This window comes from Muntiacus reevesi, chromosome 1 (genome assembly GCF_963930625.1).
Source record: "Muntiacus reevesi chromosome 1, mMunRee1.1, whole genome shotgun sequence".
NCBI lineage: Eukaryota > Metazoa > Chordata > Mammalia > Artiodactyla > Cervidae > Muntiacus > Muntiacus reevesi.
In genome coordinates this window covers 83,946,347-83,974,261 of record NC_089249.1, presented here as the reverse complement: position 1 = coordinate 83,974,261, position 27,915 = coordinate 83,946,347, and the positions used below count along the sequence as shown (strand labels likewise).

General features: G+C 47.2%; 2 protein-coding genes and 1 long non-coding RNA gene across 9 annotated transcripts; 1 reads left to right on the top strand and 2 right to left on the bottom strand.

Annotated features, from left to right (window-relative positions):
* Positions 1 to 90: 90 nt before the first annotated feature.
* On the bottom strand, positions 91 to 17,940 carry ITGA10 (integrin subunit alpha 10). Of its 5 annotated transcripts, none has more exons than XM_065905367.1 (30): positions 17,156 to 17,940; positions 15,542 to 15,653; positions 15,233 to 15,342; positions 14,557 to 14,648; positions 14,216 to 14,330; positions 13,144 to 13,271; positions 12,822 to 12,970; positions 11,452 to 11,602; positions 11,137 to 11,302; positions 10,927 to 11,000; positions 10,539 to 10,683; positions 10,184 to 10,332; positions 9,803 to 9,946; positions 9,466 to 9,669; positions 8,339 to 8,469; positions 7,763 to 7,929; positions 7,524 to 7,666; positions 6,987 to 7,100; positions 6,694 to 6,779; positions 6,398 to 6,539; positions 6,154 to 6,246; positions 5,927 to 6,003; positions 5,678 to 5,767; positions 5,159 to 5,243; positions 4,883 to 4,996; positions 4,537 to 4,617; positions 4,271 to 4,384; positions 2,416 to 2,511; positions 2,027 to 2,140; positions 91 to 1,732 (listed from the first exon to the last, which is right to left on the bottom strand). In XM_065905367.1, exons 1-30 carry the CDS (start codon positions 17,205 to 17,207, stop codon positions 1,667 to 1,669), a joined length of 3,504 nt encoding a protein of 1,167 aa, XP_065761439.1. In that variant the 5' UTR covers positions 17,208 to 17,940; the 3' UTR covers positions 91 to 1,666. The 5 variants fall into 5 exon arrangements, with proteins under 5 accessions (XP_065761439.1, XP_065761447.1, XP_065761461.1 ...); XM_065905375.1 differs by having other exon boundaries at positions 5,678 to 5,764; XM_065905389.1 differs by lacking the exon at positions 15,233 to 15,342.
* Positions 17,941 to 18,061: 121 nt separating this feature from the next.
* Positions 18,062 to 23,721, bottom strand: PEX11B (peroxisomal biogenesis factor 11 beta). The gene is made up of 4 exons (XM_065905406.1): positions 23,597 to 23,721; positions 22,652 to 22,767; positions 22,029 to 22,230; positions 18,062 to 19,263 (listed from the first exon to the last, which is right to left on the bottom strand). The coding sequence occupies exons 1-4, from the start codon at positions 23,650 to 23,652 to the stop codon at positions 18,861 to 18,863; spliced, it is 777 nt and encodes a 258-aa protein (XP_065761478.1). The 5' UTR covers positions 23,653 to 23,721; the 3' UTR covers positions 18,062 to 18,860.
* Positions 23,722 to 23,754: 33 nt separating this feature from the next.
* On the top strand, positions 23,755 to 26,596 carry LOC136146501 (uncharacterized). Of its 3 annotated transcripts, none has more exons than XR_010659001.1 (4): positions 23,755 to 23,850; positions 24,449 to 24,636; positions 24,747 to 24,967; positions 26,330 to 26,596. It is a non-coding gene; the product is annotated as an uncharacterized lncRNA (long non-coding RNA). The 3 variants fall into 3 exon arrangements; XR_010659002.1 differs by having other exon boundaries at positions 23,773 to 23,845; XR_010658999.1 differs by lacking the exon at positions 23,755 to 23,850 and adding an exon at positions 23,935 to 24,322.
* The last annotated feature ends 1,319 nt before the right edge of the window (positions 26,597 to 27,915 follow it).

The following is a 27,915-nucleotide window of genomic DNA, read 5'->3' as shown; positions in this document are numbered from 1 at the left end:
ATATAGGGTCTCAGGTGAATCAAGTCTCCACCTCTCACAATTTTGAGCAGTCTATATCCCAGGGAACTCAAGAAGAACCAGAAGTCATTTGATACTGAACTTTATTTGTTCTGACCATCTGATAAACTGTCCACCCTATTAGGAAACAGAGACAATGCTGTCTGTAAAAGGTCAGAGACAAGTCAAAATAAACTCTCTGATCAGATCTCAAGAACAGCCCTGGAGGAGAATCTGTGGCTGCTAGTTAACTGCCCAGTCAGGTCCCCTCTCTCCTTGGCTGTAAATGGGTGTTGATTCTTCAAGTGGCTGTCAGAGCTGCTCTCTGGAAACCAATATCTGACTTTGGTATCCAGAGTCTTGGTTACAAAGAACTGAAAGTTACCCAGTTGTCAAGGAGAATCCACTTCTCTTTACTGGCCATGACCAAAAAGTGAGAGTTGGGGTGAGGGGGTGGAGGGTGGGGGTTGTTCAGAGATAGAAATTAACTTGGGAATTTCCAGTAAACATTAGGCAAGGGCTGGCAAACTGATGCCACCATAGAAGCCTCACAAGGTATGGCTGGAGATGCCCCAGAAATATTTCGTAGGAGCTATTTGTGCTATATAACCAGTGCCAAACAAGTAAGGGCTTGCTTCCCAGAGACCTCTTGCCACCTTCTTCAGCTTCTTCCTTAATTCAGACCCCACTTGTTCAGACCCCTTGATGCTTCTGCCTCCCAAATCTAGTAAGGTGAAAGGGTTTCGCACCATCAAGCAGCAATCCTGTCCCTTCTCTCTAGTTTCTATAAGGAGGCTCCAAGGAGGGCTTAAGAGGGTGTGCGGCCTGAGAAGAAAAAACTGCCTGGGGCATCCAGTCTTTCCTGTTATTCCAGCTCTAGCCACATGGGGGCCCCTGGCTCCAGAGAATCCGGCACCCAGCCCTGGCTTTGCTCCCAGGGAAGGTTGCAGAGCTGGGACACCCTTGCCCAGCAGGCCTGGAGCAGTTCCCTTTCACCAGCACCTGAGGGCGGGCGAGCGCTGGGCGAGTGCATCACGAAAGTCTCGGGTTTCAGGGGGAATGGCAGTTGCCTGTCTAAAGGCTTCTCTGTTTCTTGGAATTGTACAGAATGTCTCTGTGGCTTTTCCCTCCCTCCTTTTTTCCTGTTGACTCTCCCCATCCGGCCCTCTGAATCACCAGACTCCACAGGAAAGCAGCAGATGTTGACTTTACTTCGTGCAAGCCAACGTCAGCACTCTCCTGTGGAGTGGGGAGAAGGCAGGAAGGTGAGAGGTGGGGGAATGGTGGAAGATAATCCCCGTCCTTTCCAGTGGAGGAATCTGAAAGAAGTCAGGGAACTAGGCAAAAAAAAATGCTTGATTCCCAGGGACAGGGGAAAAAAGGGGCCCTACACTAAGGCCCCAGTGTAAGCTCTGGAGCCAGGATCACACGGAGGGAAGCACAGGGTGGGAATGTTCCTGGTTTTAGTGCCAGCCCTTCTTGTCTGAGGTGAGGCCTCATCTCTTGCCAGCAGCATCCTCATGACTCAAAAGTCAAGTCGGGCTGCAGGTCGGGGGAGACAGTCCAGAGGCTTTCTTCCTCTTGCACCATCTGAGCCCCCAAACTTCTGCTCTTAGGCAAGTCTTTTGGAGAAGCTGTAAGAGAGGTCTTTATGGATTTTATTCTACATTCATTGCTCCAATTTCTCTTCTCTTTTTTCTCCCTCGGGGATTTTCTTCCGGGCAAAGAAGCCAAGCTGTAGGGAAAGAGATAAGGGTCATCACCAAATGCCCTGCCTGGGGACCCTGCCAAAGGCTCTTAGAGGTATCTGAAGCCTTCAGTTTGTTCTGCTTCCAAAAATGAGATTCAAATTTATTTTATTTGACTTTGGCTTAATTCAACTAAGATTTGTGGAGGACAGTGAAGGAGATCTGGAGACATGCACAACCTGCTTAGTTGCCCAGCACAAACCCAGTTTTCCTTGCTGTAATGAAGGATACCTTAACTCATGGGTACCATGCCCCATACTGTCCACTACAGCAGTGCTTACCTTCCAAAGGCAGAAAACAAGTAGAGCAAGCAGGAGCAGCCCTCCCAGGACACTGCCAATGAGGATCCACAGAGAGATGAGGACAGGGCGGGACTGAATCACCTCCAGGAGGCTCTGCATAGAGAGGAGAGGTGGTTTTTACTTGCACCCTTTTGCTCAATTAGCTTCACCTCACACTGTAGCAAACTCAGCCCCCAAACAGAAGAATAAAAGGGAAGAAACTGAGGTCAGAATGGAGGCAGGGGGATCCACCATTCTGACTTATCGCTTCTGACTCCCTGAATGCTGCTTAGTGAAGACACCCCTGTTGTGAACAAGCTAACGGGTGCCCTGATGCTATCGCCACCCTTACTAGTTTCACAGCTCTCAAACTCAGTCTCCAGCCCTACCTCACTCCACCGGGAGGCTTCAGTCAGCAGTAGGACGCTGCCCTCTTCAGTGCCCAGTTCGAAGGTACTGACCACTGTCAGAGACTTGAATTTGGCCTGTGGAATGGAAACAGATTTAAAGTGAGCCATGAGAAAAAAATGTTTTTAATAAATAAATAAATAAAAATTAAAAAAATAAAATAAAGTGAGCCATGATTGGCTTCCCTGGTGGCTCTACGGTAAAGAAACACCTGCCAATGCAGGAGACTGGGGTTCAATTCCTAGTTCTGGAAGATCCCCTAGAGAAGAAAATGGTAACCCACTCTAGTACTCTTGCCTAGGAAATCCCATGGACAGAGGAGCCTGACAGGCTATAGTTCATGGGGTTGCAAAAAAGTCAGACACGACTTAGCGACTAACAACAACAAATACATCATCAGGTGGAACAGGTCTCAGGACCCTAGTGGCAAAAATGAGGCTGGGGGGATAACTTCCAGGACCCTCAAGACCAGGAGAAAAGGTTGGAGAGTGATAGGGAAAGAGAAGAAGGGTAAAAGATGGAAAGCCTGTGGCCCTTCATAGACTCTGCATGCTCTACTCCTCAGGAAATGCATTCAACTCCTCTTTTTTTGGCTAACTCCTACTCTTCCTTCAGGTTGAAGTTTAGATGTCATCCCCTCTGGGAAGTAAAAAGGTGCTTCCTCCTAATCCCCATCACCCTGGACTAGGTTATAAAATTCTGTTTATTTCTCTTTCACCTCTGTTGAACTATAAGATCCTTGAGGTCAAGTGTTAGTAACTTATGTGTCCCTAGTGCCTAGCACAACTTCTCAATAAACCTTTGTTAAAAGAGTAAATAAATGAATGAAAAAAAGATATCAAAGAGAGATAAAGAGAGAATCAGACTTAGAGAAGGATGGTCTGTCAGACTTAACTTTCCTGAAAAATGCCTACATCCCAGGGATCTTATATTATTCAAAGTAGATGGCACACAGGAAAGTACAATATAAACTCCTAGTAGTAAACAGCTGTTATAATTAAGATATCATTGCCCTGCTAAGGAACTCACACTGACTCCTGACTGCCTATCATGTTAAATTCAACTCCTCAGCTTTAAAGAATTTTCATAATTTAGATCGCTTTCACTATACAATATCACTTCCCACTACCCTCCATGCATATCCTACATGTAATATCAACTCTTTACTGGTTCATTTAATAAAATTATATTAAATCACTATAATGAGTTAACTAGACATGCTCAGTCATGTCTGACTCTTTGCAACTGCATGGACTGTAGCCTGCCAGGCTCCTCTGTCTATGGAATTTTCCAGGCAAGGATACCAGAATGGGTTGCCATTTCCTTTTCCAGGAGATCTTCCCAACCCAGGGATCAAACCCGCATATATTACATCTCCTGCATTGGCAGGCAGGTTCTTTACCCAGGAACCTTTTACTAGTGTCATCTGGGAAGCCATGATGCTAAATGTTGGGTATATTCTCCTTAGTCACAGGGGAGTATATATATATAACACAGGGCCTTTTATATAGTAGGCATTTGATAGATTGATTGAATTTAGGTATCCTATATACCTTAGTGATAATAACACTAAGGGATGATAAGTGGAGGATAATACAAGAACAGTAAGTAGCTTTGAGTGAGTGCATCTCATTAGTTTGTTCTTTACAACAACCTCATGAAGTAAATATTTTCTTCCTTATTTTACAGATGAGGAGAAAGAAGCTTAGAAAAATGAAATAACATTGCTAGTAGGAGGCAAAGCTCAAACTTGAACATGAATCTGTCTCCGAAATGCCTATGCTAAAGTCCCAGAGAGCAGCAGCAGGGGAGAGTAGTAGAAAAGGAAAAGTTTACCCTCCGGAAAAATTCATTGTGAATCAGCCTCAGTAGTCCAACAGAGATCTCGGTCCCCTTTGCCAGCCGCCCCAGGTGGCACCTCACAACCTGGCAGCGGGTATTGCTCTCATTCTACCGGAAGAGAGAGACTGATCAGGACCCTGGAGGGGGAACAATCTCCATGCCCCACTCCGGGCTCTACCTTCCACCCCAAAGCTCTGAACTCCACAGCTCCTCCCTGCATTCCTGCTCTGGACACCTTCTTCACCCTCTATGACTCATACCAGCCTGCTTGTGTGCTGAAGCTCCTCTGGATGCACAGGGGGCCCTGGGGGTTCGGTCAGGTTCTGCACTGTGCAGCTTGCCTAGAGGAAGAGCCAACTTGAGGGATCCCCTGGATGGTGAGAGGCCGGCCCCTCCAGGCTGAGCAGGAGCACACCACCCACACTCTTGAAGTTCTTCCCTGGGTAATCCCTTTCTTTCTTCTCAAAGAAGGTACATATGGAAAAGAAAGCACCTCACCCCCCAGAGAGGGAGGATCCCTGAGAGCAGAGACCCAGCAGATGAGGAGCTGGGTGAGTCCACCAGATCAAGGTGGCAGGGTTCCATTGGCCCCCAGGCCAGACTCACATTGTTAGTGATGACTTGAGACAGTGACAGGAAGTAGTTGCCCCCATAGGCCACAGCTGGAAGGAGGGCTGAGATGATGAGGCCGCTGACCACATAGCAGCCAAGGTTCTGAACCTAAAGGGAGGATTGGAAAAGGAAGGGGTGAGAGACAGAGACCCTTCCTTACCTGTTCCACTTTACCCTCGAGGCCACTGAAATCTAAGAGACCCTTCCCATGCTTTTCACAGGACTCCTCTCCATCCCTCTGCTCATGCCAAGGCCCCTCTGGCTTCTTACCCTAAGAGTGGTTTTGAATTCGGGGCCAGGGCCCACTGGGAGGGTTCCATAGGGGTGGACCTCATAGCGGTGCAGAGTGGACTCGCTGCGTGGACACCAAGTCAGGAGGTGTATGGTCACAGCCATGACACAGAAACACAGGCATATGATCAGCACACGGACAGATTCATGGTAGGAAGGGCCAGCACATGGATAAAAATACGGGGGTACACAGCAAAGACAGAAATGAAATATGACATAGACTTGGCATAAACTTTATGGCCACATCCCACCACCCCAGCTCCAACCCCCAGGGTCCAGCAAAGCCCTACAACTAGGATGTATAGGTATACCCATACCTAGGAAAGAGAAATGCTTAAAAGGGAAGGTTCAGCATGAGTGGGATTAAGGCCAAAAAGATGGGGCAACCCCAAGGGTTTGCTGTTCAGAAACACTGAAGCACATGGAGGGAGAGGGAGCGAACATAAAGAGGACGAGTCTGGGGTCAGAATGGGGTCCCAGTGAGGAGCTAAGCCATACCTGGAGAATAGGAGGTGAGGCTCATACTGAATGTAGGCTGAGGTCTGGGCTGTGTTATCTCGAAGTGTTCCATTTCTCTCCAGGCTACTGCTGTAGGGTCAAGGGGAAGGCTCACATCCCAGCCCTGTCTCAGACACCCTTCTCTGGAGTGAGGGAGTCATGCTGCTTCCACCCCCCACCCTCACTCCCACACCACCACCATCAAGACCTAACAGGAGAGGGCTGGGAGGAGATGCCCACTCCTCTCACCTGGTGGCCGTCAGCCTCACAAGGACCTGGCTCAGGAGGAAGGAGCAGCTAAACTCAAACTCTAGCAGGAAGGTCACCTAGGGGCAAGGGACATGATAGGTTTCTCTTCATGAGACAACTACAGAGGAATGTAGCCTCTGTGAGCCTCCTTCCCTAAACTCCCAGGCCCCACAGATTCCAGCCCCTAATCTCTCAAAGCCCCCTTCTCATCCTGGGCCCTGACTCACCTTGGCTCCCATCTGGAAGACAGGATGCCCCACGCTGCAGAGCCGGGCATGTGCGGAGGGGGCTGCACACTCCACCTTCACTGGGCTGTTGCTCTGAGAACAGAGGAAGCAGGCTGTGCTGGGGCTGCGACTGCCCTCTTGCCTGCGGCCTCTAAACACAGCCTTTCCCAGAGGCTCTCAGAGCAAGCACTCCAATTGGCTTCCTCCTTCCCTGACTCCCCTGAACTCCCTTCCCCAAGGGCACCTGAGGAGTGAAACTGGACAGGTGGAGGTTTCTGGAGAAGCCGAGACTCAGGCTAGTGTTGTAGGCATTCTCCTTCTTGTTCTCCAGAGTTGCTGACACCAGCACTTTCCGCCGACCACCTCGAACCACGAACGGGTCCTTCCTAGGAGTGGTGGATAAAGGACAGCCCAGAGTTGAAGGAAAGCCAGAAGCCTCGCTTCTGTTTTCTTGGGCAAGAAACAGCCCTCCATCTCCCTTCAAGTCCCTTCAGGTCTGTCTCAAGTCAGCCTGGTTTGGCCCATTCATGTCCATCCCACCTGGAGCCTCTGATGTCCATATTAGCCTGAAGTACCAAATCTGTGACACATTCATTGTCAGGGCCACAGTCCTTGGAGAAGGGGACCTAGAGGAGAGAGAAGGTGCTGAGGACTGAGAGGAAGGCATGGGAGAAAGGAATGGGATTGGAGGACAAGTGAAAAGAGAAGAGTGGGTGCCTAGGTCAGATTCCACTGTGATCTCATGTCTGCCCCCACCCCTTTCTCCTGAATTCACTGAGAAGTACAATGTGGTGACGCAGGGGCGGGGGCGGACAGGGCTTGGCACTGCTGACCAGCTTTCGGATGGAGGTGGGTGAGCCCTCATCCAGCACGGGCCCTGGCTTTGTGGTGTTGTCCAAAGCAAAGGTCACAGTCAAGGACACTGGCCGGAGGTAATCTGAAGTATCCTGAGAGAAACCAGAGTGAAGGATCATGGGGAACCAGGGTAAGGGAGAAGACCCAGGAATCTTGGTAGAATGTGGCAATTACACTGATCATTTACTGAGCACTTCCTGTGTGCTAGATACTGTCCTAAGGTTTTATCAATACTATTACATTTAATTCAAAGACAACTCCTATAACGTTGTTATTATTAATCTCCCCTTTTCAGGCAAAGAAACTAAGGTTTGCAGGTGATGTGACTTGCCAAAATGCACAGGTGCTAAATGGCAGAGCAGGATTCAAACCCAGATCAACCTGCCTCCAAAGTCTGAACTCTCTCACTTTTCCGGCTTTGGCTTTCTTGCCGATCCAACAGAATCTCCTTCTCTGATGCAGCCTTCCTCTCGCTCCCAGGCCCTGATGCCAAGCAGTTCCTGCCCCCTCCTCACCAGCACGTGGAAGTGCAGTTGCTCACAACTGATGTTCCCCACACTGAGCCGGAGCCGCCGAGGGGACAGCCTCTGGCCAGAGCCGTCAAATGCTGCCCGGGCTGCAGTTGTCCACTCGTCCAGCGATGCTGTGAACCGCACATCTGAATGGGGTGGGCAAGAGTGCGGGTGGACAGGGATCCTGAGACTAGGGCAGGGAGGGGTTGGACTGCTGCCCAGGGTGCACTCTAGTCACTCACAGAATTGGCGATCCCAGCGGCCAGGAGTGCGGGAGGTCACTTGGAAGCAAAGGGCTGCAGACAGGCAGGTTGCCTCCTGGCCTCGCCGCTTACAGTCCCTCTGAACCACGCTGATGGCCGGCGGGGTCACATCTAGTGAAGGGGCCAGGCGGACAATGGGCCGGGAGCTGGGAACAGGTTGGGAAAGAAAGTCTAGCCATGGGAGGAAAGCCCTTAGAGAAAGGCGATCCCCAGTATTTGCCTCCCTGAGGTCAAAGGAAAGAATAAGGAGCTGGGATGACACATGAGTCACCCTCCCCTGAACCTCTGGACAGAAGTAAGCTAATAGCTGATATTCAATAAGCACTTGCCATGTGCTCTAGGCACAGTGTTTAGATCTTTGTACAGATTATCACATTTAATCCTCACCACAAGCCTATAAGGCAGGTATAGTTATTACTCCCATTTTATAAACTAGGAGAATGGAAGCACAGAGTAAGTTGATCAAGAAGCCGGATGTAAGTCTGTGACTCCAAAGCCCTTGCTTTTAACAACTGTGCCACGTTGTCCACTGCTGCCTGAGCTGGGACTGCTCACCTGAGCAGGATGGCTGCCCCTTGGGCACCCACAGCCACATCGACCAGGTCATCACCATCGAGATCCAGCCGGCCATCCACACTTCGGCCAAAGTAGCTGAGGGCCTGCGGCATGGAGACGGCGGCAATCCGCTGAGAGGGAGAGAGGAGAGACTGAGCAGGGACTCACACACCTGGTTTCTGAGGCCTCCCGTCCGGCTTTTTCTAATTCTCCCCTCAAGCATGAGGCTGCTGCTACTGCTGCTAGGTCGCTTCAGTCATGTCCGATTCTGTGCGACCCCATAGACGGCAGTCCACCAGGCTCCCCTGTCCCTGGGATTCTCCAGGCAAGAACACTGGAGTGGGTTGCCATTTCCTTCTGCAGTGCATGAAAGTGAAAAGTGAAAGTGAAAAGTAAAAGTGAAGTCACTCAGTCGTGTCCAACTCCCAGCAATCCCATGGACTGCAGCCTACCAGGCTCCTCTGTCCATGGGGTTTTCCAGGCAAGAGTACTGGAGTGGGTTGCCATTGCCTTCTCCGCAAGCATGAGGAGGAAGGAGAAAAACCTGTGTGTGTTCAGGAGTCCCTAGTACAGCAAATGTTTCCTGCCCCCATCGCCTCACCTCTTTGACTACTGATTAAAAAAAAAACAAAGGCACTTGTTGGACTTCTCAGGTGCATAAGACTCCACCTGCCAATGAAGGGGACATGGGTTCAATCCCTAATCCGGGAAGATTCCACATGCTGCAGAGCAACTAACCCCATGTGCCACAACTACTGAGCCTGCGCTCTAGAGCCTGAGGGTCACAACTATTGAGCCCTCATGCTGCAACTACTGAAGCCTGCACTCTTGGACCTGTGAGCCACAGCTACTGAAGCCTGAGAGCCTAGAGCCCGTGCTCTACAACAAGAGAAGCCACCGCAGTCAGAAGGCCGAGCACCTAAACAAAGAGTAGCCTCCACTCACCACAACTAGAGAAAGCCCTTACAAAAGCAACAGACTCAGCCCAGCCAAAAATAAATAAAAATAAACAATAAAAAAAAGGCACTTGTTCAGCTTGGGTCTCAAGCCCAGGGGAACAATGATAAGAAAAGGGTGTGTAGCCCCTTCCCCGCACCATGCCCCTACTTCATCGGGGCTTTTCTGACCTGTGCAGGACGCGGCCGGACTCCTCTCTGGGCCCCGTGATAGAGGTACAGGGCTCCACGGTGCCCATCCTCCAGAGGCGCCCCCACAGCCACATCAGCAAAACCATCTTGGTTCAAATCAGGAAGAGCACTCATGGCAAAGCCAAACCGAGCATCCTGGGGGGATTCTGGCTGAAGTGTTCTCTGGAGTGTAAGCAAGGACGGCTGGTGGCGGTGAGGAGAAGACCGAAGGTGCCGATCAGAGTCCTGACTTGTCGGCCAGCCCTCAAATGTGTGTGCCTCCCCTCCCCCCTCTACCCCCTAAAGACAAGTTCTAGGGCATCCCAGCAAGTCTCACCTGGCCCACCAGATACACATAAACACGTCCTGTCTCCTTGTTCTGGGGCCCCAGGAACATGGGGGCAGCCACAAGTAAGACATCAGTTGTTCCATCCCCGTCGATGTCCAATGGGCAGAGTTCGCTGCCAAAGTACGAGCCAATCTGGAGAGTGGTGGGCAGTGGTGATCCCAGGGGAAAGGGAAGGCAAGATTATGGACAAGTGGGAAGCACCTGCTGATCTGGTCCTCGCATCCCTGACAACCAGAATTCATCACACATTTCTAAGGCCCCTCTCTTGCCCCTTCACCATCTTCCCACAGCCTGGAATCCCTCCCCCAGCAGCCTGGAGTCCCTGGGGACCCAAGGGCCTCAGCCCACCCCAAAACTTGGATGCCCTACCTGCTCCCCCTGGAGGCTCTGGGCGACCCTCACAGCCCCATCTTTCTTAAGTTGAAAGGCGATGACCTTTCCTCGATGTCTAAACCGAGGAGCCCCTGAGAGAAAGAGGCGGCGACCACCCCGCAAAAACATGGAGGAAACAGAGTAACCTAGAAGTGGAGAAGGAATCAGGGGTGAAAGGGAAAGAAAATGGAGTCAGAGTAGGAGGGTTCCTTAAAGGCACAGAAGGGGGTCCCAAGGAAAGTAGCAGATCAGTGAGAAACTGCATGAGTTAGCAGTGAGTACCTGATAGCCCCCACTGGGGAAGCATTTTCCCCCGCCACCCTCTAGTCCTTTGCAGCTCTCTGCTACTCACCCAGGTAGGCAGCATGGTTCTGCAATGCAGGCGGGAATTCATCTTCCAGGGCTGTCCGTGGTGGGAAGAGGCGGCGACCTTCTTCAAGCCATAACACTGAGCCCCCCCAGTCATAAGCCCCCACCATTCCAAAGAGAATCCCATCCTGTAGGGCAGAACCAGATGGGGTTGCTGAAAAGACAGTGGGGAATAAGAAGAAAAATCTCTCCAGGAGTGAGAGGGTCACTGAGGGCAGACTGGGGTCAGTTGGAAAGGCATGGGAAGGTCAGCATGGACATTAGTTAAAGGGGCAGTGTAGAAGAGCACTGGGATTGAAGTTGTCTGAGTTAGAGGCTGGAAGGAGTCAGATGTTGAGAGGGGTCATGGGGGTGGTCGGAGTCTGTCCAACCTTTAGTTGATGAGTAGAGAAACCAATCTGAGACATTTCCAGCCCAAAGGAGCTTTCATTTTCTCCATGGGACCCTGGAGTGTAAGAAAATATTGAGGCAATATAATGGAAGATGGTTCCCCCTTTGACCTAATAAACTTTTTCCAGGACTCCACCTATACCCCAGAACTCCCCCTGCCCTGTCCTCTTTTTCTCCAGAGTAATCATTACCCTCAAGGCCAAAAATCCGGTCCCCTAATGCATCCACAATGTCAGTCAGTGCTGCTTCATCTGTGACATTGAAGAAGAATTTCTCGTCTGGATCACTGGCAATAGCTCTGATTTCTCTAAGGAAAGAACTGGGGTCTCGCTGCCGCCGGAGGTAGTGACCAAGGACCTGGGGTCAGGAGATCAAGGTGGGGTGTGTTAGTTATATGTTGTGAGTGGTCTGTGAAGTTATCAATACCAGTTTTCCTTAAGTTCCCAGTCCTCAGTGTCACCATCCCCACCCCCTCCCATCCTTCCAGATCCAGAGTTGATTCTCACAGCAATCCCGTAGCGTGTCACTCTTCCAGCCTCACAGGCCTGCAGTGCTGTGGGAAGCTCCTCTCCATCATGGGACTCCCCATCAGTGACAACCACCAGTAGCCTGGCAGCCTCTGGTCGGCCCCCACGGGACTGACTGAATCCTTCTGTACTGAGAAGAGAAACAAAGGAGTGAGGTGGGATCAGATGTGTGCAGATAGATACAGATACCCAGTACTTAACACTGTCAGATGTTCACTGAGGTCAGACTTTTGCCTTTTAGCCCATTTCCCCAAATGTCTAGCATAGAGACTGGCACACAGTAATAAAAGCTCGTGTCAGGGTGTCCTGTAACATACAGAGCAACATATCATCAATGCAAAAAAGTATAAAATCCATCCACTCATAGATTCATTCAGCAAATATTGTATTTAGGGGGGTAAATATTAAGGGTGAGGGGAAAAAAATGAAAGTGTTAGTTGCAACCAAATCTTTGGACCCCATGGAATATGTAGCCTGCCTTTCAGCCTCCTATGTCCATGGAATTCTCCAAGCAAGAATACTGGAGTGGGTTGCCATTCTCTTCTCCAGGGGACCTTCCCAACCCAGGGAATGAACCCAGGTCTCCTGCATTGCAGGCAGATTCTTTACCAGCTGAGCCACCAGTATGTAGAATAAAGAATGGTCAGGTCAGGGGAGTCTTCCCAGAGATGAGTTTTGTTAGGAAAATGGGTAAGAACATGAGTGGTGGAGAACCCAAGGGCCAACATCAAAGTGGGAGTAAAGGGGCTTCCCTGGTGGTTCAGTGATTGAGAATCCACCTGCTAATGCAAGGGACACAGGTTTGGTCCCCGGTCCAGGAAGGTTCCACATGCCACAGAGCAGCTAAGCCCATAAGCCACAACTACTGAGCCTGCACTCCAGAGCTCCTGAGCTGCAACTACCGAAGCCCAAGAGCCCTACAGCCCATGCTCCACAAGAGAAGTAACCACAGTGAGAAGCCCATGCACTGCAATGAAGAGTAGGGCCTGCTCGCTGCAACTAGAAAAAGTCTGCACGTGGCAACAAAGACCCAGAGCAGCCAAAAATCAATCAATCAATCAATCAATCAATAAACAAATAACAAATAAATCTTTTTTTTAAAAAGGGGGAGTGGAGGTATACAGACAGAATTCCATCTGCAGACGTAAAGCAGAAACATGGAGAGACACAGACAGACACTTTGTAGAAAGGCAATGAGGAATGCAAATGATGGGCAATTTAGACTCACCCCACCTACCATTAGCATGCAAGCAAACATAAGCAAGCAACACATGTCGGGATGTACACACTGCACTCCAAACCTTCCCCTAACCCTTCTGACCTCCAAACTCCCCTTCCCAGTGTCTCACCAGGCCATCATTATTGCTTGAGCAGTTTTTGTTTCTCGTCCCTCTCGCCGGCTCAGGTTCCTTGCTGCTCTCACCACTTCTTCCTTGGTTCGGAAATCTCCCAGGGACCACTCATGGACAGAGCTCTCTCCATATTGTACCAGTCCCACCTGAGAATAAAGTATGCATGCTCACGGAGTGTGTGTAATGGGCAGGAGGTGGGAGAAGGAAGTATGTGAGGGAGGGGAGATGAGCACCCGGATACTACTGAAGAAACTGCCTACATTCATCTTCTCTCTCCCTGATTCTTCCCTCCATGCCCACCCATCCTGCCTTCTCTTACCTGTATCTGTTCCGGATCAATAAACAGTCTCCCTACCAGTCTTCGTAGGAAGGTCTGAACTTCAGACCATGGATAGATGCTGTTGGAGCCATCCAAGACAATGACGACATCCATGTATGTGGGGCAGCCTAAGAGAAGGGGTAATGGTGATGGGGAACAGAGGGGCAAAGGATATTGGACGTGGGGGCAACAAGGAAAGAAGTCACAGGAAATTGTTAGTCGTTCAATAGTGTCTGACTCTTTGTGACCCCACAGACTATAGCCCACCAGGCTTCTTTGTCCATGGGATTTCCCAGACAAGAATACTGGAATGGGTTGCCATTTCCTTTTCCAGGGGATCTTCCTGACCCAGGGATTGAACCCACGTCTCCTGCAGGCAGGAGTTCTTTACCACTGGCAGGCAGATTCTTTACCACTGTGTCACAGGGGGGCACATTTAATTCAAACTATTAGGCACTTCTTACATACAGGGAAGATTACCCAGTCCTGGGTAAATATAGAAGTGAATAAAAGAGAAGATGGGAATACATACAATTGACTCAAAAACAACAAAGAGGGAATTAAGCACAAGTGGAAACTTGGCACCATTTTATGTTGTGAGAGAACAATAGAGGGTCAGTTCTGATGGTGGGGAGTAAAAGGAGGCAGCAACTGAGAAGATACTGAAGACTGGAGATGTTTGAAGAGAACATAAGGAAAGGCATTTGGGTGGAGAACACTTTAAATAAAAGGAGATGGAGGTATAAAAACAGATGACATACACAAGAAAAGTGAAGTGAAGGCTATAGCCAAAGTGTAGGGTATGGAGGGATATAGTGAGAGTTGAGTTCTGAAGTTGGTTAAATTAGTTCGGACACAACTGAGTGACTGAATAAATCAGTTCATGGAGTCTTGATGCCCTGGTAAAGAGTCTGAATTCTTATCTGTTAGGAAACATGGAGCCTTCGCAGACATGTTAGGTCACAGTGAGGACAGCCATGCAGGTCCCTGGTCAAGCATCATAAACTGACGCCCCATCTTTTTCCCACCCTGCACCCCCTATTCTGGGGACTTGGCCCTTCTCCTCGCTCACGTTGTGCGGTGGGTGCCAGGCTTCCCTGGGGCCGAAACGAAGCATCTACACGGGCACATATTCCAGAACTGAAGACAGATGAGCCGCAAGCACGAGACCAGAGAGGGGCACAAGCCTGGGGATTGGTGAGGGAAACAGTTACTCCCAGGCTTGTGAGGGCATCCTCAAAATATGCTCCTTGTCAACGGAGGCAGTGAGACCACTCCCTGAGATTTCCCTTCTTGCTTTCTAGGGTTTTTAACTCCTTGACCTCTTCCCATAGACCAATTTCCCTTACCAGACTGCCCTTTTCTCTACCACGAACTTTCAGAGACCATACCACCACTTTTTCCTTAGCTTACCATGAATCCCCCATTGCCATCTGTCTCTAACAGAGACATCCCCAGGTGCATGTTCACAGCAGGACGAGATGAATTTCCCAGTGGATGGTCACCTGGTTGAAGGGGAGTGGAAGAACATGAGGTCACGAGGTCACAGATGGGGTGATTGAGTTCAAGGTGATTTTGGAAGAGGATGAGAAGGGGTCAGGATCAATTCAGGAACGAGGAGTGTGTGGGATATAGAGGTGAATAAGTGAGGTGTGATATCACTCATATGTGGAATCTAATTTTTTTAACTATATAAATGAACTTGTTTACAAAACAGAAACAGACTCACAGACTTAGAAAACACATTTATGGTTACCAAAGGAGAAACGTAGGGTGGGGGATAAATTAGGAGCTTGAGATTAACATACACACAGTATTAATAATAAAATAGATAACCAACAAGGACCTACTGTATAGCACAGGGAACTCTACTCAACATTCTGTAATAACCTATATGAGAAAAGAATCTGAAAAAGAATGGATATATGTGTATGTATAACTGAACCATTTTGCCGTACACTTGAAAATAACACAACATTGTAAATTTACTATAATACAAAAAAAATTTTTTTTAAAGAAGTGAGATGTAAGGGATCAAAGCCACTAGTATATTAAGGTTAGGGGTTAGAAGAGTGAGGAATCTTCTTACCCAAGTGGCCCTTGGCACAGGGGGCACTGTGGGAGCCCCCTACAAGGCAGCGATAAACGTCCCCCCTTCGGTCACCTGAAGGCCCATCCCAGGGGGCACCCACCAGCATCCTGGGGGGAGGAAATGAATACAAGCACAGTGTGAATATGACACTTAAGGCAGGCCAGAGGGAAAGGGCGTGGTGACGGCAAGTCTAGAGCCCCAGTCACTTCCAAAGAACCAGGTTAGTTTCTATTTCCATCCACCTTGCCTCCCCTTTCACAGCTCTACTCCAGTCCCAACCCCTTGGCCCCCTGATTTGCTCCTCACCATCGTCGTCCACCCCCAACATGTTGTAAGACACTGTATCCAAATTCAGTCTCCGGTGGGCCTAGAAATAGGCGTGGGCGATGCACATCCAGGTTAAAGGGGGAGCAGAGACCTGGGGGGGGGGGTGGGGGTGAGGGGGCAGGATCATAAGGTTAGCAGGAACCAGTCAGAAAGGCTAATGAGTGCACAGAGGAAAAGGTAGACAAGAAGCCGCAAAGGGAACATACTGATCTCAGCCTAACTCCCTTTGTCTTACAAGCTGCCCTGGACTCCATCAATGTCATGCACTCAGAGCTCCAAGCAAGGATGATTTCCTTCCTGTGTTTGGGTAGAGATGTCTAAGCTGTGGCCCTCTGCCATGCTGTTGCACAGCTGTATTTCCATTCCTATCCTTGAAATCTCATTCACAGACATGCCTGGAAGAGGCAACTTCCTCTTTTCTGTATCATTCCTCCTACACATTCTCCTCTCCAGGCCAAGTGAGGGTTGCCTCTCTGCAGCCCCAGAACAACTATTCTTTACAAATTCTACCCAAACCCAGGACCATAGGGAGAACAAGAGGAGGCTAGAGAACACTGCATGTTTGGGTCTCTTCTGGTTTCTTCTTGACTCCCAGTATCATTGTTACTTGCTCACTCTTTCTCCAGTGTCTAGGTCTCTGGTTGATTCCAGCCCTGGAAACCTCAGTGGTAATTAACTGGGTGGAGCCACTTGCCTGCCTACACACATGGTTTGCCATCCATCCTTTCCAAGGGTCCCATCACTCCCAAAATTTCTCACCATCTGCTTCCTAACTCATCCCTCTCCTGACGCCCCTTGCCTGCTTGCATTTCTTCCTTAACTCTCAGCCCACTCTGAAGACCCCCACAATCATGTCCTAGCTGACTCTTTCCTCCCAACCCCAACCCACTTAAAAATCAGAGCTGGTATTTTAGGAAACAAAGATTACAGGGCACTGATGAGGAAAAATTCCAGGCCTCTTGTCCCTCCCATGCTTCTTTCCCTGAGACTTGCTCCTTCAAGTAACCCTTCAGGCCACCCCACCACCACTTTCACCAATGGCTATTGCTCTGTCTCAAAACATGCTCATTTTCAGAAAGGTATTTTGTAAGTGAGCCTTACTGCATCTGGGAAGCTGGCAGGGCTATGCTACCAGTAACTGTAGCTCATTGGTTAGATAAACCCAGAGTTCTGACCACCCTGTTAGTTATTCCTCAGGAGCCCACAGACCACCAAGGATAGGGAGAATTAGGGGGGGTGGGGGCGGGTAACAGTAATCAGACTAGCCGCGTGGAAGTTCACATCATGTTTCTTTTTGGTCAACTCCAAGGTTTAGGACAAAGTTTTATATAATTGGACATAAATATTACACAAGGCAGTGGACAGCTTCAGCCTTTGCCAGGCAAGTCATATGTGTGGGCATAGGAATGCAAACCCATGCATTCATGCGCACACATGTACACACATACGTACACACACACACACACACACACACCATAGAACCAGTTAACCTCACCACCTAACTCCCAAAGAATTTTAACTGTAAAGGTCCCAAGGCCAAAAATCTGTGTATCTTCCATTCCCACCAGAAACCAAGAAGTTAACCTCCCTCACCTGTCAGGAACATCAGGGGCAAGAACAGGTGAGGGATGAGGGGGAATTCCATGCCTTGATGTTCTCTGTCCGTGTGAGAAGTCCTCTCTGCCTCTGTCCCTCTCCTTCTCTGTTTTCTTTACTTTCCCTCCCATCCTGCCCCCTCCCACCAGCAGCTAAAAATAAAGTTGGAAGGAATGGGAGGAGTGATGGTGGGGAACTGTGGGGAGCCCTAGCCCAAGGAAAGGAGGAATGAGCGATTTTAGTGTATTTCTCTGCCTTGGTGCTGCCCCCTGGAGGCATCATTTCAGTTTCCAAAGAGAACATAACTCTTGACTTTCTGTCATTTCTTTCTATTCCTTTTTTTCTGTCCTTTGTTGTTTGAAGCAATAATGCTTTCCCCGAGTTTGGAATAGAAGATAGGAGTAGGAAATAGATTCTTTTTACATCCTAACCTTACTTATCTCAATCTGGAATATGGAAAATTAAAGAGTTGACAACAGTGATACCATTTCCCCACCTACTCAGAGTCCGAACAAGTGAAGACACAGCCCCCCCACAAACCAAGACTCACCCACTCCACTTAGTTCTGCTTGTGACTCTTAGCCTATGCTACCTATGATATTATAGTTTTTGGAGAAAATATAAACCACAAATTGGTATGGGGTATGTTTTGTGGAACCAGTATAAATACTTTACCATTATACCCTCATCTCCTCAGCTAGATTATAAACTTCTGCAGTTGGGACCATGGTGCCTCTTAGCTTTTATATCTCTACCACTTAGTATTATGGTCTACATACCGTAGACACTCAATAAAAGTCTTCAGGTAATGATGCCAGTGGCTAATCCCATGGAAAACCCAAACCAAAGTAACAGAAATAGGGGCCTCAGATGACCAGAACACACAGGACCAGACCAAATATCAATGAGCAAATTGATCTTTAATCTGCTAACCTGGAAGGCTTGCTCTCCATCATGGGCTTGGGCCTCAGCTATTTACACAGAATCATTGTACAATATTTACAAGATGCTAGACATAGCATCATTCTGGATAGGCAAAGAAGGGGTATGGAAAGGCTAGAACAAAACCATGAAATCAAAGTGTAAGCAGAAACTTGCATGTGTGAGTGGAAAGAAGGGGAATGGCAAATCATGAGGGAGGATAGTGAGGTAGACATAAGCGAGGAAAAGGAAGCATGAAACTACTTCTGGTGCATGTGGGAAGAGTCCATTGGGACACGAAGCCTTTAAAATTATGATCTGGAGTCTGGAGGCAAAAATAACTGCCACAAGTCACTTTTGTGAGGAAAAGGAAGAAGGCAATTAGAACCTTACAGACCATACCTTCTACTTCTCATACCAAAAAGTAATTCTGCTGATTAAATTCCTATGACAGGGGGCTGAGAAGGTACAAAAGGGATACAGAGACAGAATATTAAACAGACTTAAGAGACAGTAAAAAGAGACAGGGGAGACACAGACAATGCAATGAAGGAGGAAAAGAACGAAAGCTCCAATAGATCTGAACATCTGAATCATCCAGTTGATTTCACAAATCACCTTTCCTTATCTCATCTTCCCCAAAGCTCCTTCCTTTTATTCTCAAATCTCTGGATTTTAACTTTAACCAAGGAGTGGAGTTAGAATGAGGCTGGGACACAGAGACGATCTATAAAATTCCATCTCACCAATTCAGGTCCCCTCCTTATCCTGTAACAGCATATCAGGGTTTGAGTCGTAGCCAAGGGCAGATTAGGGTGAGAATAGACAGGATGGAGGACACGAGGCCACAAAGCCCCACAATCCCAGGGCCACAGCGCCAGAGGCCTAGTTTGTCCAGTGGGATGAAGAGATCACAGGCATTTCTGACCACATCCAGCAGGAGAGGGGGATGACCCCGAAGGACCCGAGCCAGCAGCAGAACCTGGAGCCGAAGCTTCAGAGCCACCTGGGGCAGACCTCCTCCTGGAGCCCCTGGACTCCCAGGTCCTCCAGTTTCAATTCCTCCTAGGACTCCTCCAGAACCCTTCAGTCGCCGGCTACAAGCTGAAGACTCTTGTTCCATCAGTAGGCGGATCTCATAAGCATCACGGCTCAAATTCATGATGAGGGAAAACAGATAGTACCTGGGATACACAGAGAAGAAGGGTCAGGACGGGTACATATACCCACCGAGCAAATCCAACAGAACACTTAAACTTTTTTCCCTCATAGTGCAAACAGATTATATATTAGAATATCAGAAGTGAATGTTATTACCCACTATTAGAAATGTCCTTCCACCTTTCTGTAACTAATGTGTTTATGTATGTGTACCTCAAGATCCTGGTTTAAAAGTAATGAGGATCATGAAATAGTCCAAGATTAACTTCAAACTTCACTTTTCCACTTGGCAACCGATTAGCACACATGCACTCAACCTGAACTATAATAATGCGACTTTTTTAAAAAAAAGAACAGCTTCAGTGGTTTCAAAGATTCACACACATAATTTAAATACAATCCTTTTGTTAAAAAAAAAAAAGAAGCCAAGTTTGCCAAATGTGATAGATTGTAAATTCCTTAAGAACAGCCTACATTAAAAAAATTTTTTTAAATCCATTCTGAAAACAGTGGTCTGTATTCAGTTTAACTGTCCTACCTCTAATATATACCCTGAATCCAATCACATCTATCTATTACACTTAGACCATAGTCTAAGTCAGGGGTGCCCAATCCCTGGAACTGGGCAGTACAGCAGGAGGTGAGTGGCAGGTAAGTCAGCAAAGCTTCATCTATATTTACAGCCTCTCCCTATTGCTTGCACCCCCTTGGTCTGTGGAAAAATTTTCCATAAAACTGGTTCCTGGTGCCAAGAAGGTTGGGGACCATTAGTCTAACCCACCATCATCTCTTGCTTGAACTGCTACTTTAGTCTCTTAACTGGTTTCCCCATGGTCACTCTTGCCCACCACACCTAACAATCTAATTTCATATAACAACTGGCATAAATGTAAATCACATTATACCCTTTCTTAAAACTCTCAATGGTTTCCTTCCTATCACATTTAGAATAAAATACTACAGAACTCAACAAGCGACTCTGCTTCTCTGTCTTGTACTATTCTTTCCCTCAACCACTATGCTCCAACCACACTGGTTTCTTTTTATATTTTGATCCCATTTAGCTGATTCCTGCTTTAGGATCTTTACATTACCTAGTCCCTCAATCTGGAATATTCTCCCTCAAAAATCTTCACATGGCTGGCTCTTCCTTGCACTTCATGTCTGAGCTTAAATGTCACCTCTTCAGAGAGGTCTTCTCTGACCTCCCATTCTAAAGTAGCAAGTCATTTACCATCTTATCACTTGACCTTATTTTAATTTCCTACACAGCATTTACCACTCTCTGATGTTTTTCTTATTTACTGTGTCTTTGTCCCTTCCCATTACAATGTAAGCTCCATAGGAGGAAGGATCTTGTTTGTCTTTACCACTGCATCCTTGTGTCTAGACTTATGCCTAGCACATAGTAAGAGCTAAATAAATATTTATGAAATGAAAGAGTAGACATGACATAGAAACTCTTCTAGGGAGTTGCTTTTCCATACCATTCAAGCCATGCCTCTGCCCCACCCCTCATATACCATAAGCCTTGTTATAATTGTAAATCACTGAGAAAGATGAAAAGCAGGACATAAGCAGAGATGGAAAGAAGCAATATAATGTAAAATAACAAAGCGAATCATAGGGAAGCAAAAAAAAAAAAAATAGGTGATATACAGACAGAAAATTTTATTCTCAAATCATATTCCTTTCCACCTTCACTACCAGCCTGCTCTTTAATCCAAGCCAACATCATTTCATTAGAGAATCTTCTCCTCTTTAGTTCGACTGCAATCCATTTTCCACAGTACAGAAAGAGAGATCTTCTAAATGCAATTTGAATCATGTTACATCCCTGCTCAGAACCACTGGACTTGGGATAAAATTTAAACGAAACTAAATGAAAAAAATCCTACCATTACCTAGACGGGCTTGCATGAATGATCTGGCCCTAGTCTACCTCTCCAGTTTGAACTTATGCCCCTTCTCAATACTGTCAACCACACTGGCTTTCTTTCTACCTCTCTAATTCCAAGAAGTCTTTCTTGCTTCAAGGCCTTAGGATGAGTTATTTTCTGTTTCTTCTTTCTACTGCTTGCTTTGCATAACTTCTACTCAGACTTCAGGTCTGAAACAAAATTTAATTTTTTCGTAGGGTTCTCTTTTTCCTGACCTTTCTATCTAGATTAGCTCCCCCTGTTATAAAGCTCTAACATCCTATGTATGTGCTAAGTCGCTTCAGTTGTGTCTGACTCTGACCCTATGGACTGTATCTCGCCAGGCTCCTCTGTCCATGGAGTCCTCCAGGCAAGAACACTGGAGTGGGCTGCCATGCCTTCCTCCAGGGGCTAACATCCTATACTTTCCCACAAATATTCGGTTTGGTGATTATTTGTTTTAATATTGGATTCCCCTACTAAACTAGAAGCTTCATGAGAGCAGGAACCATATCTACTTAGCTCTTTGCTTTATTCCCTGGCTCACAGTAAGCAGCTACTAAGTATTTTTAGAATGAATGTGTAGACAGTGAAGGGCATAAATCTGTGGTATAGACAGAAGAAGAATTAAAGCAATATAATTAATATCTAGTGTTGCCCAATCTTAGTCATTCATCATGAAAGAGCATCTGTCTTCCATCTGCCCCCATTCATTCTTCTCTGATGGTTTAAGATCTAAATGAAGATTGAAGCCAAGTGATTAAGATGTGTATATTCTGGGAAGACCCTAAAAGATTGTTCTCTCATGAAAGGCAAGGTAGGCAGTATGAAGAATACGATAGACCTTGTAGGATAAAAGAATATCAAACCTGAAAGAACGCTGGGCCCACTTCTCCTGATCCACACGGGGAGCGAGTCCAGACTTCCCAGCCCATAGGACATTGTCACAGGCGAAGTACAAGGCTCTATTGAGATGACTAACAGTGATGCAGAATCTCAGGACAACATCTGATAGGTGCACAGCTCGTTTGGCTGACTCAAGGGCATCTGCTGAGTTACCGAGGCGTAGAACTTGTGGGGAACAACAACAGAAAGCAAGGATTTGAAAGTAGAAAGGCAAACAGAGAGCAAGATACAGAGAAAGAGAGAAAGCAAGAGAGTGAAAGTCAGGCAAGTGATAGAAACAATAATAAACAATTTTTTAAAAAACAGCAGAAGTTTTTTAAAACAGAAAAAGTTCAATCTTTTTTAGTTCAAATTTTTTATTAATTTGTGTCCCAGTTTAGCTTTCTCAAATCTGCCTCATTTTCTCCAATCCTTCACTGACGTTATCCCTGCTCTCTTATCTCAGCTGGGAGGCCTGCACAGGATAAGTACAGAGGCAAACCACGATGAATTGGCACTGGTCAAAAATAGGAAGGAGGGACTAAGGAATAATAGCTGGGGATGGAGGAAGTGTTGGAGTAATAAAAGGAAAGGCCTAGTTACTTACGCTTTCTTCCTAGGCTCAGATGACCTTCCAGTTGTCGAATCTGTTTCTGTAACTCAGGACTGGCCCCATGTTTCTGCAGTGCATGGCCAAGAAGGGAGCAAGCATATTGGGCAGCCCTGGAGGAGAGAGAGGTAAGGAAAGGTGGAGACCTCCTTTATCTCCCCCTCAAAAATGTCCTCCAAAAGGCAACCATGGATCACCCCTTTCCCAGTTTGAGACCATTCCCCTTCCTCCTCTTCAAGCCTATATCTTAGTTTCTTCCCCAGGCCAAGGGAAGAGTAAGGCATTGAGGATAAAAAGGAGCCTAGTAGGGGCTGGGAAACACTACTTGGAACTGAGGAAATAAGAGATTTAACAATGATGCAGCCTGAAGAGGACAGTGAAGAAGGCAGGAGGACCATCGCAAGATCACAAGCACCTCAGTGTGAGTGTGTAATGTTCTGCGAGGGGGCAGGAGATGGCTGAAGAACAGGTCAGTCTTCAAAACAGGTGAACTAAGAGATCTTCAAGGCCCTTGAGATGAATGAAGACTAGAAGGCAGGGCGGAGGTGGAGGAGCTAGTGGGTGACAGTAGGGTAAAGGGGACAACGGGAACTCAGGAGTGCCTCCTTAGCTCTGGGGACAGAGTCTACCCAGATCGCTATCTGTCACGGGGAGAACGCTCCTTGTCCCACCGTCGCCCAGGGAGGAAGGTGTTGGTCTTATGTAAACACACAACCCTGAGCCGCCTCCCCGCTGGCCCACTCGTGCCTCAGTTTCCCCATCTTTCTCACGATCAGGAACGAACCAAGGCCTCGCGGCCGGCTCAAATCAGCCCCTCGCGGTCCGTCCGGGCCCCCGTAGCCCGAGTTGACCCTTTTTGACCCCCGTAGTGTGAACTGACCTCGCCTCACGAGGCTCTTCCTCTGCCCGCCCTCCTGCCCCCCTTTCCTATTCGGGCCGCACCTACACAGTCGCTCCCGGGCCTGGCTCTGGGCGCTGAAGCGGACCCAGGCGTCCATGACAGCGGCGGCACCCGTTCTGCAGCTCCGCTCCCGCCCCACTTCCCGCCCCACTTCCCGCCCCCAGTCACGCCTCCCGGACGACCCAACGGTGCCGCGCGAGGGACAAACATCATCAGAAAATAAAGCGAGTGGAGCCGGCCCCTGAAACGGAATTTCAGAACGAGAAGCACCTGTCTCTGGGCAAACATCTGTATGGTTTGTGTGTTTGGCGGGGGGGATTGGGGGAGGTGGAGGGGTGTGTGTGCGTGCGCGTGGTTTCCGTCGTCTCATTCTCTTATCTGAAGATCTCTATTTCCTGAGCAAGCTTCCACAGGCACAGTCTTCTTTAAATATTCTGGACCAAGGATGAGGTTTGCAGGAGTCAGGGCGGAGCGAGAAGGCGCCGCAGTGCTCTCTCCAGGACCACTAGGATGCGGTTGCCCCTGACTCAGGGGTGCTTACAGCGGAACACTCGCAACACACACACACACACACACACACACACTCACTCACTCACTCACTCACTCACTCACTCACTCACTCACTCACTCTCACGCTCCTATCTAATTCAAGGCTCCAGGGGCCTAAAGGAGTCTTTGGAAGTAGAAGCCAGCACCAGATTCCTAGTCCCTGCAAGCCCCTGACAGTTGGACAAGTGACCTCCAGATTACAGACGGAGTCTCCAGAGGTAGAGGCTTTAGTGGACAAAATTCGCAAAATAACCATCTCAGATCCTGCGAAGGAGAGAGAAGAAACTGGACGCAGTTCACCTCTTCAGACCCACGCTTCATTGCCCCACCCCTTTTCTTTCCAGGTCACCATGTCTGCAGGCAACGTCACCCCTTGGGGGTCATCAGCGGCGGGGGAGGAGGTCTAGGTAACATCAGGAGTAGAGGTGGAGGGCGCAGAGCTGCCCACCTTCTCAGTTGCCGCCAAGGTGCGAGTGGGAGTGACTGTCGTGCTGTTTGTTTCTTTGGCTGGAGGGAACCTGGCCGTGCTGTGGTCAGTGACAGGACCGCAACCCAACCAGCTTCGTCCCTCTCCGGTAAGACGACTGTTTGCCCATTTAGACGTTGCCGACTTACTGGTCACTTTTGTGGTTATGCCCCTAGATGCGACCTGGAATATTACTGTTCAATGGCTGGCCGGGGACATTGCATGTCGGACACTCATGTTCCTGAAACTAGTGGCCATGTATGTCGCAGCTTTCCTGCCTGTGGTCATTGGGCTCGACCGCCAGGCAGCTGTATTCCACCCGTTTGGACCGCACTCAGCTGGAAGGAAACTTCTTGGGGTAGCCTGGGGACTCAGCTTCCTGCTCGCCTTGCCCCAGGTGAGTGACTTGGGACTCAGGGCTAGACTGAACAAGAATTTGAGTACACATGAGCCTTTGGATTCAAGGGGTGTGCTTGGCCATGGTCAACATTAATCCTCAGGGTGGGGTGAGAGCCTCTGCTCTTTTCAAGTTAAGATCATTGCATGTTAATTTGTATTTCTATTGAGTCTTTTTTACTACACTTGTCTTCCATCTCTTTGCATCATCCTAGTCCCACCTTCTCCAGATATTGCAGGGAAGCTTCAGAGCATGGAGTTTCCTCCATGGGAAGATATTAAGAAGACAGTGACAAGAAAAAAAAAAAAAAAAAAAGAGTGAAATCTGGGACTTTGGGTAAAACTTTGTGATACCTTCACTCATCAATTAAAAAAAAAAATGCAGTTCCCCCCGGTGCATTAAATGCTCTATCAAGGATAGAGCAACAAACTCCTGCCTTCAAGAAATTTAAAGATGAGTGCAGAGTCAAATAAGTAGGCAATTACAATATAATGTCAAGTGTTATGCTAAAGCTAAGCATAACAGCTAAGGAACAATGGGGGGTGTCTGACCCACTTTTGGTCATTCAGGGAAAGCTTCCTGACTTCCCAGAGATATTAAAATTTCATTCTTGAAAGATAGGTGTTAAAACAAAGCGGGAGGAATGCTGGAGAAGGTGGAGGGTATAAAATCTCAAAAGTAATCACAGTTATTTAAAGTTGAGGGCTAGAAAATGGCAAGTAATGAGCCTGGAGGGGAAGGAAGAACCAATTTCACAAATATTAAGCTTGTACTTTATCCTAAGGGCAGTGGGGAAACACTAAAGTAAAAAAAGTAGAGAGTGACATAATCAGATTTGTATTTTTTACTCTAGCTTTATTGTGTTAAAACTGAAACAAAAGGGTGCATCTGAACTTGAGTACCAATTAATCAAACCTCAGTAGTGAAAACAAACTATAAATCTAGGAAAAAAAAAAAAAAAGCTAAATATGGAGCAATTCCTTCAAAACAAAAACAAAACCACTAACACCATCTGGGAGAAGGGAGTAAAGCAGCATCTCTGAGCCTAGGGTTGGGATTATGTCAGGGATAGGGGTAAAATTTCAGTCTCAGGAATAATGCATTGTAGTCACATTTAAGATTGGATTCCCAAATCCTCAAATATTAGAAATGTAACTACCAAAAGTTAAGTCTGACTGCAGTTCTAAGACAAATAAAACACACTGCTTCCAACAGTATGTTGTAAACAAGACCCCTTTGCCTGTTGCCTCAGTGCAAAGAAATTGAGTTTATATGAAATGAATTTTAGAAGTGGACTGGGAACTAGAATTAGGACTGTTTTTGTTGTTTGTATTAATTTGCTCTGTTTTTTTCTGAGTCTAGGCTCTACCATTAACAAGCTGGATGACTGGCTGAAACACTTGAAATGCATAGACCACAAGATTATGAAATAGATGAATTTCATCCTTCCTTGTAGCCTGACAATCCAACAATGCAATTTCTATTTGCTTCAATAGCAAACTGATGGTAACATGATTCAGGTGCAAAAGATGTTATTTTGGGTTCCAAATTATCAACCTCTTGTATAAATTCTGCAATGCCCATATGTTGCATTTAAAATATGTCAATAAAAAATTGTTAGCATGGTCAAGGGAATACTGGTGTAGTTAGAGATTATTTTCGTAGACTCATTTCCAGGTATCAGAAGTAAAGGTTTCTATAGTAGGTGGTAAAATATAAAATGCATATAAAATAGTCAGAAACTGGACTAAAATATAAGTCCCCGAGCCTTGCCTATTTTTAAACCTTCTCGTAAGTCAGATGTTTCTAGGCATAGTGCCAAGCCATGCACAAACATCACCTTCACCACAGCGCTCCCCCTGCTCCCCCACCCCCACCACCAAAAGAAAAAAAAAAAAAAAAACCCAGCCAGGAATATATAGACTCAAGATAGGGTTAAAGGAAAGACCACTCCCCGACTAGAATAGCCTGGTCATAACGCCAAGCAGTTCATAAAATCATGTCTGTGACTAATACTATTCACTTTTCCTAAAAGTCCCTCATGCCAGCTGAAATTCCTTTCTGAAAGGCCTCATATCTAAGAATTTGATACCTACTAAGCCTGCCTTTTATCAAACTGACTCAATCTACCTTACCTGAACCAAGGTACAAACCCTGAAGCTCTCAATTGAAAAATACTGTTTACTGGTTCAAACCAAAAACCAGTTTATCAAACAAAGGAGGGGCAGCCAACAGCATATGGAAAATGTTAAATTTTATTAATGTTATTTCACCATTATAGTTATTGTACATAGGACTATTACTAAAGTCACTTTAGAGAGTGACTGCAAAATAGCCTGTAACTCTAGCACCTCCCATTTTATACAAGATTTCTTTTTTCCACAGAATTAATCAGACACATCAGGAAAATTATTTCAGCTAAAAAAGGTGAGGGGAAAAAAATGTTGGTGAGATGGTAGAGATATCCTCTTGTAAAATGGTAGACAGTACTCAAAAGTCAGGATTCTTTAAGTTCTGGATTTAATAAGCATAGCCTAAGAGGAAAATAGGGATTTTCAAGATACATTTCTGACCTTTTAAATATGGCACCACGGATGCACCATTACTCAGCACTGCAGGGAATTAAGAATGGATTGAGATTATGCACTGTTTTAGCTCCCAAATTTCCTAACAATCACACACACAAAAAAGAATGAATTAATCAGGAGGAGACAGTGTTGAACTGGTAGGTAGCCTGGCAGGGGAGAAGGAAGGGAGACCAGTTCTAATAGTCCTTGACTCCAATCTAGCTGTTCCTGTTCCATACCGTCTGACGCGCTGGTCCAGTTCCCTTCACTCAGTGTCACCAAAGGCAGCTTCAAGGCTCGATGGCAAGAGATCATCTATAACCTCTTCACCTTCTGCTGCCTCTTTCTGCTGCCACTGACTGCAATGACCATCTGCTATAG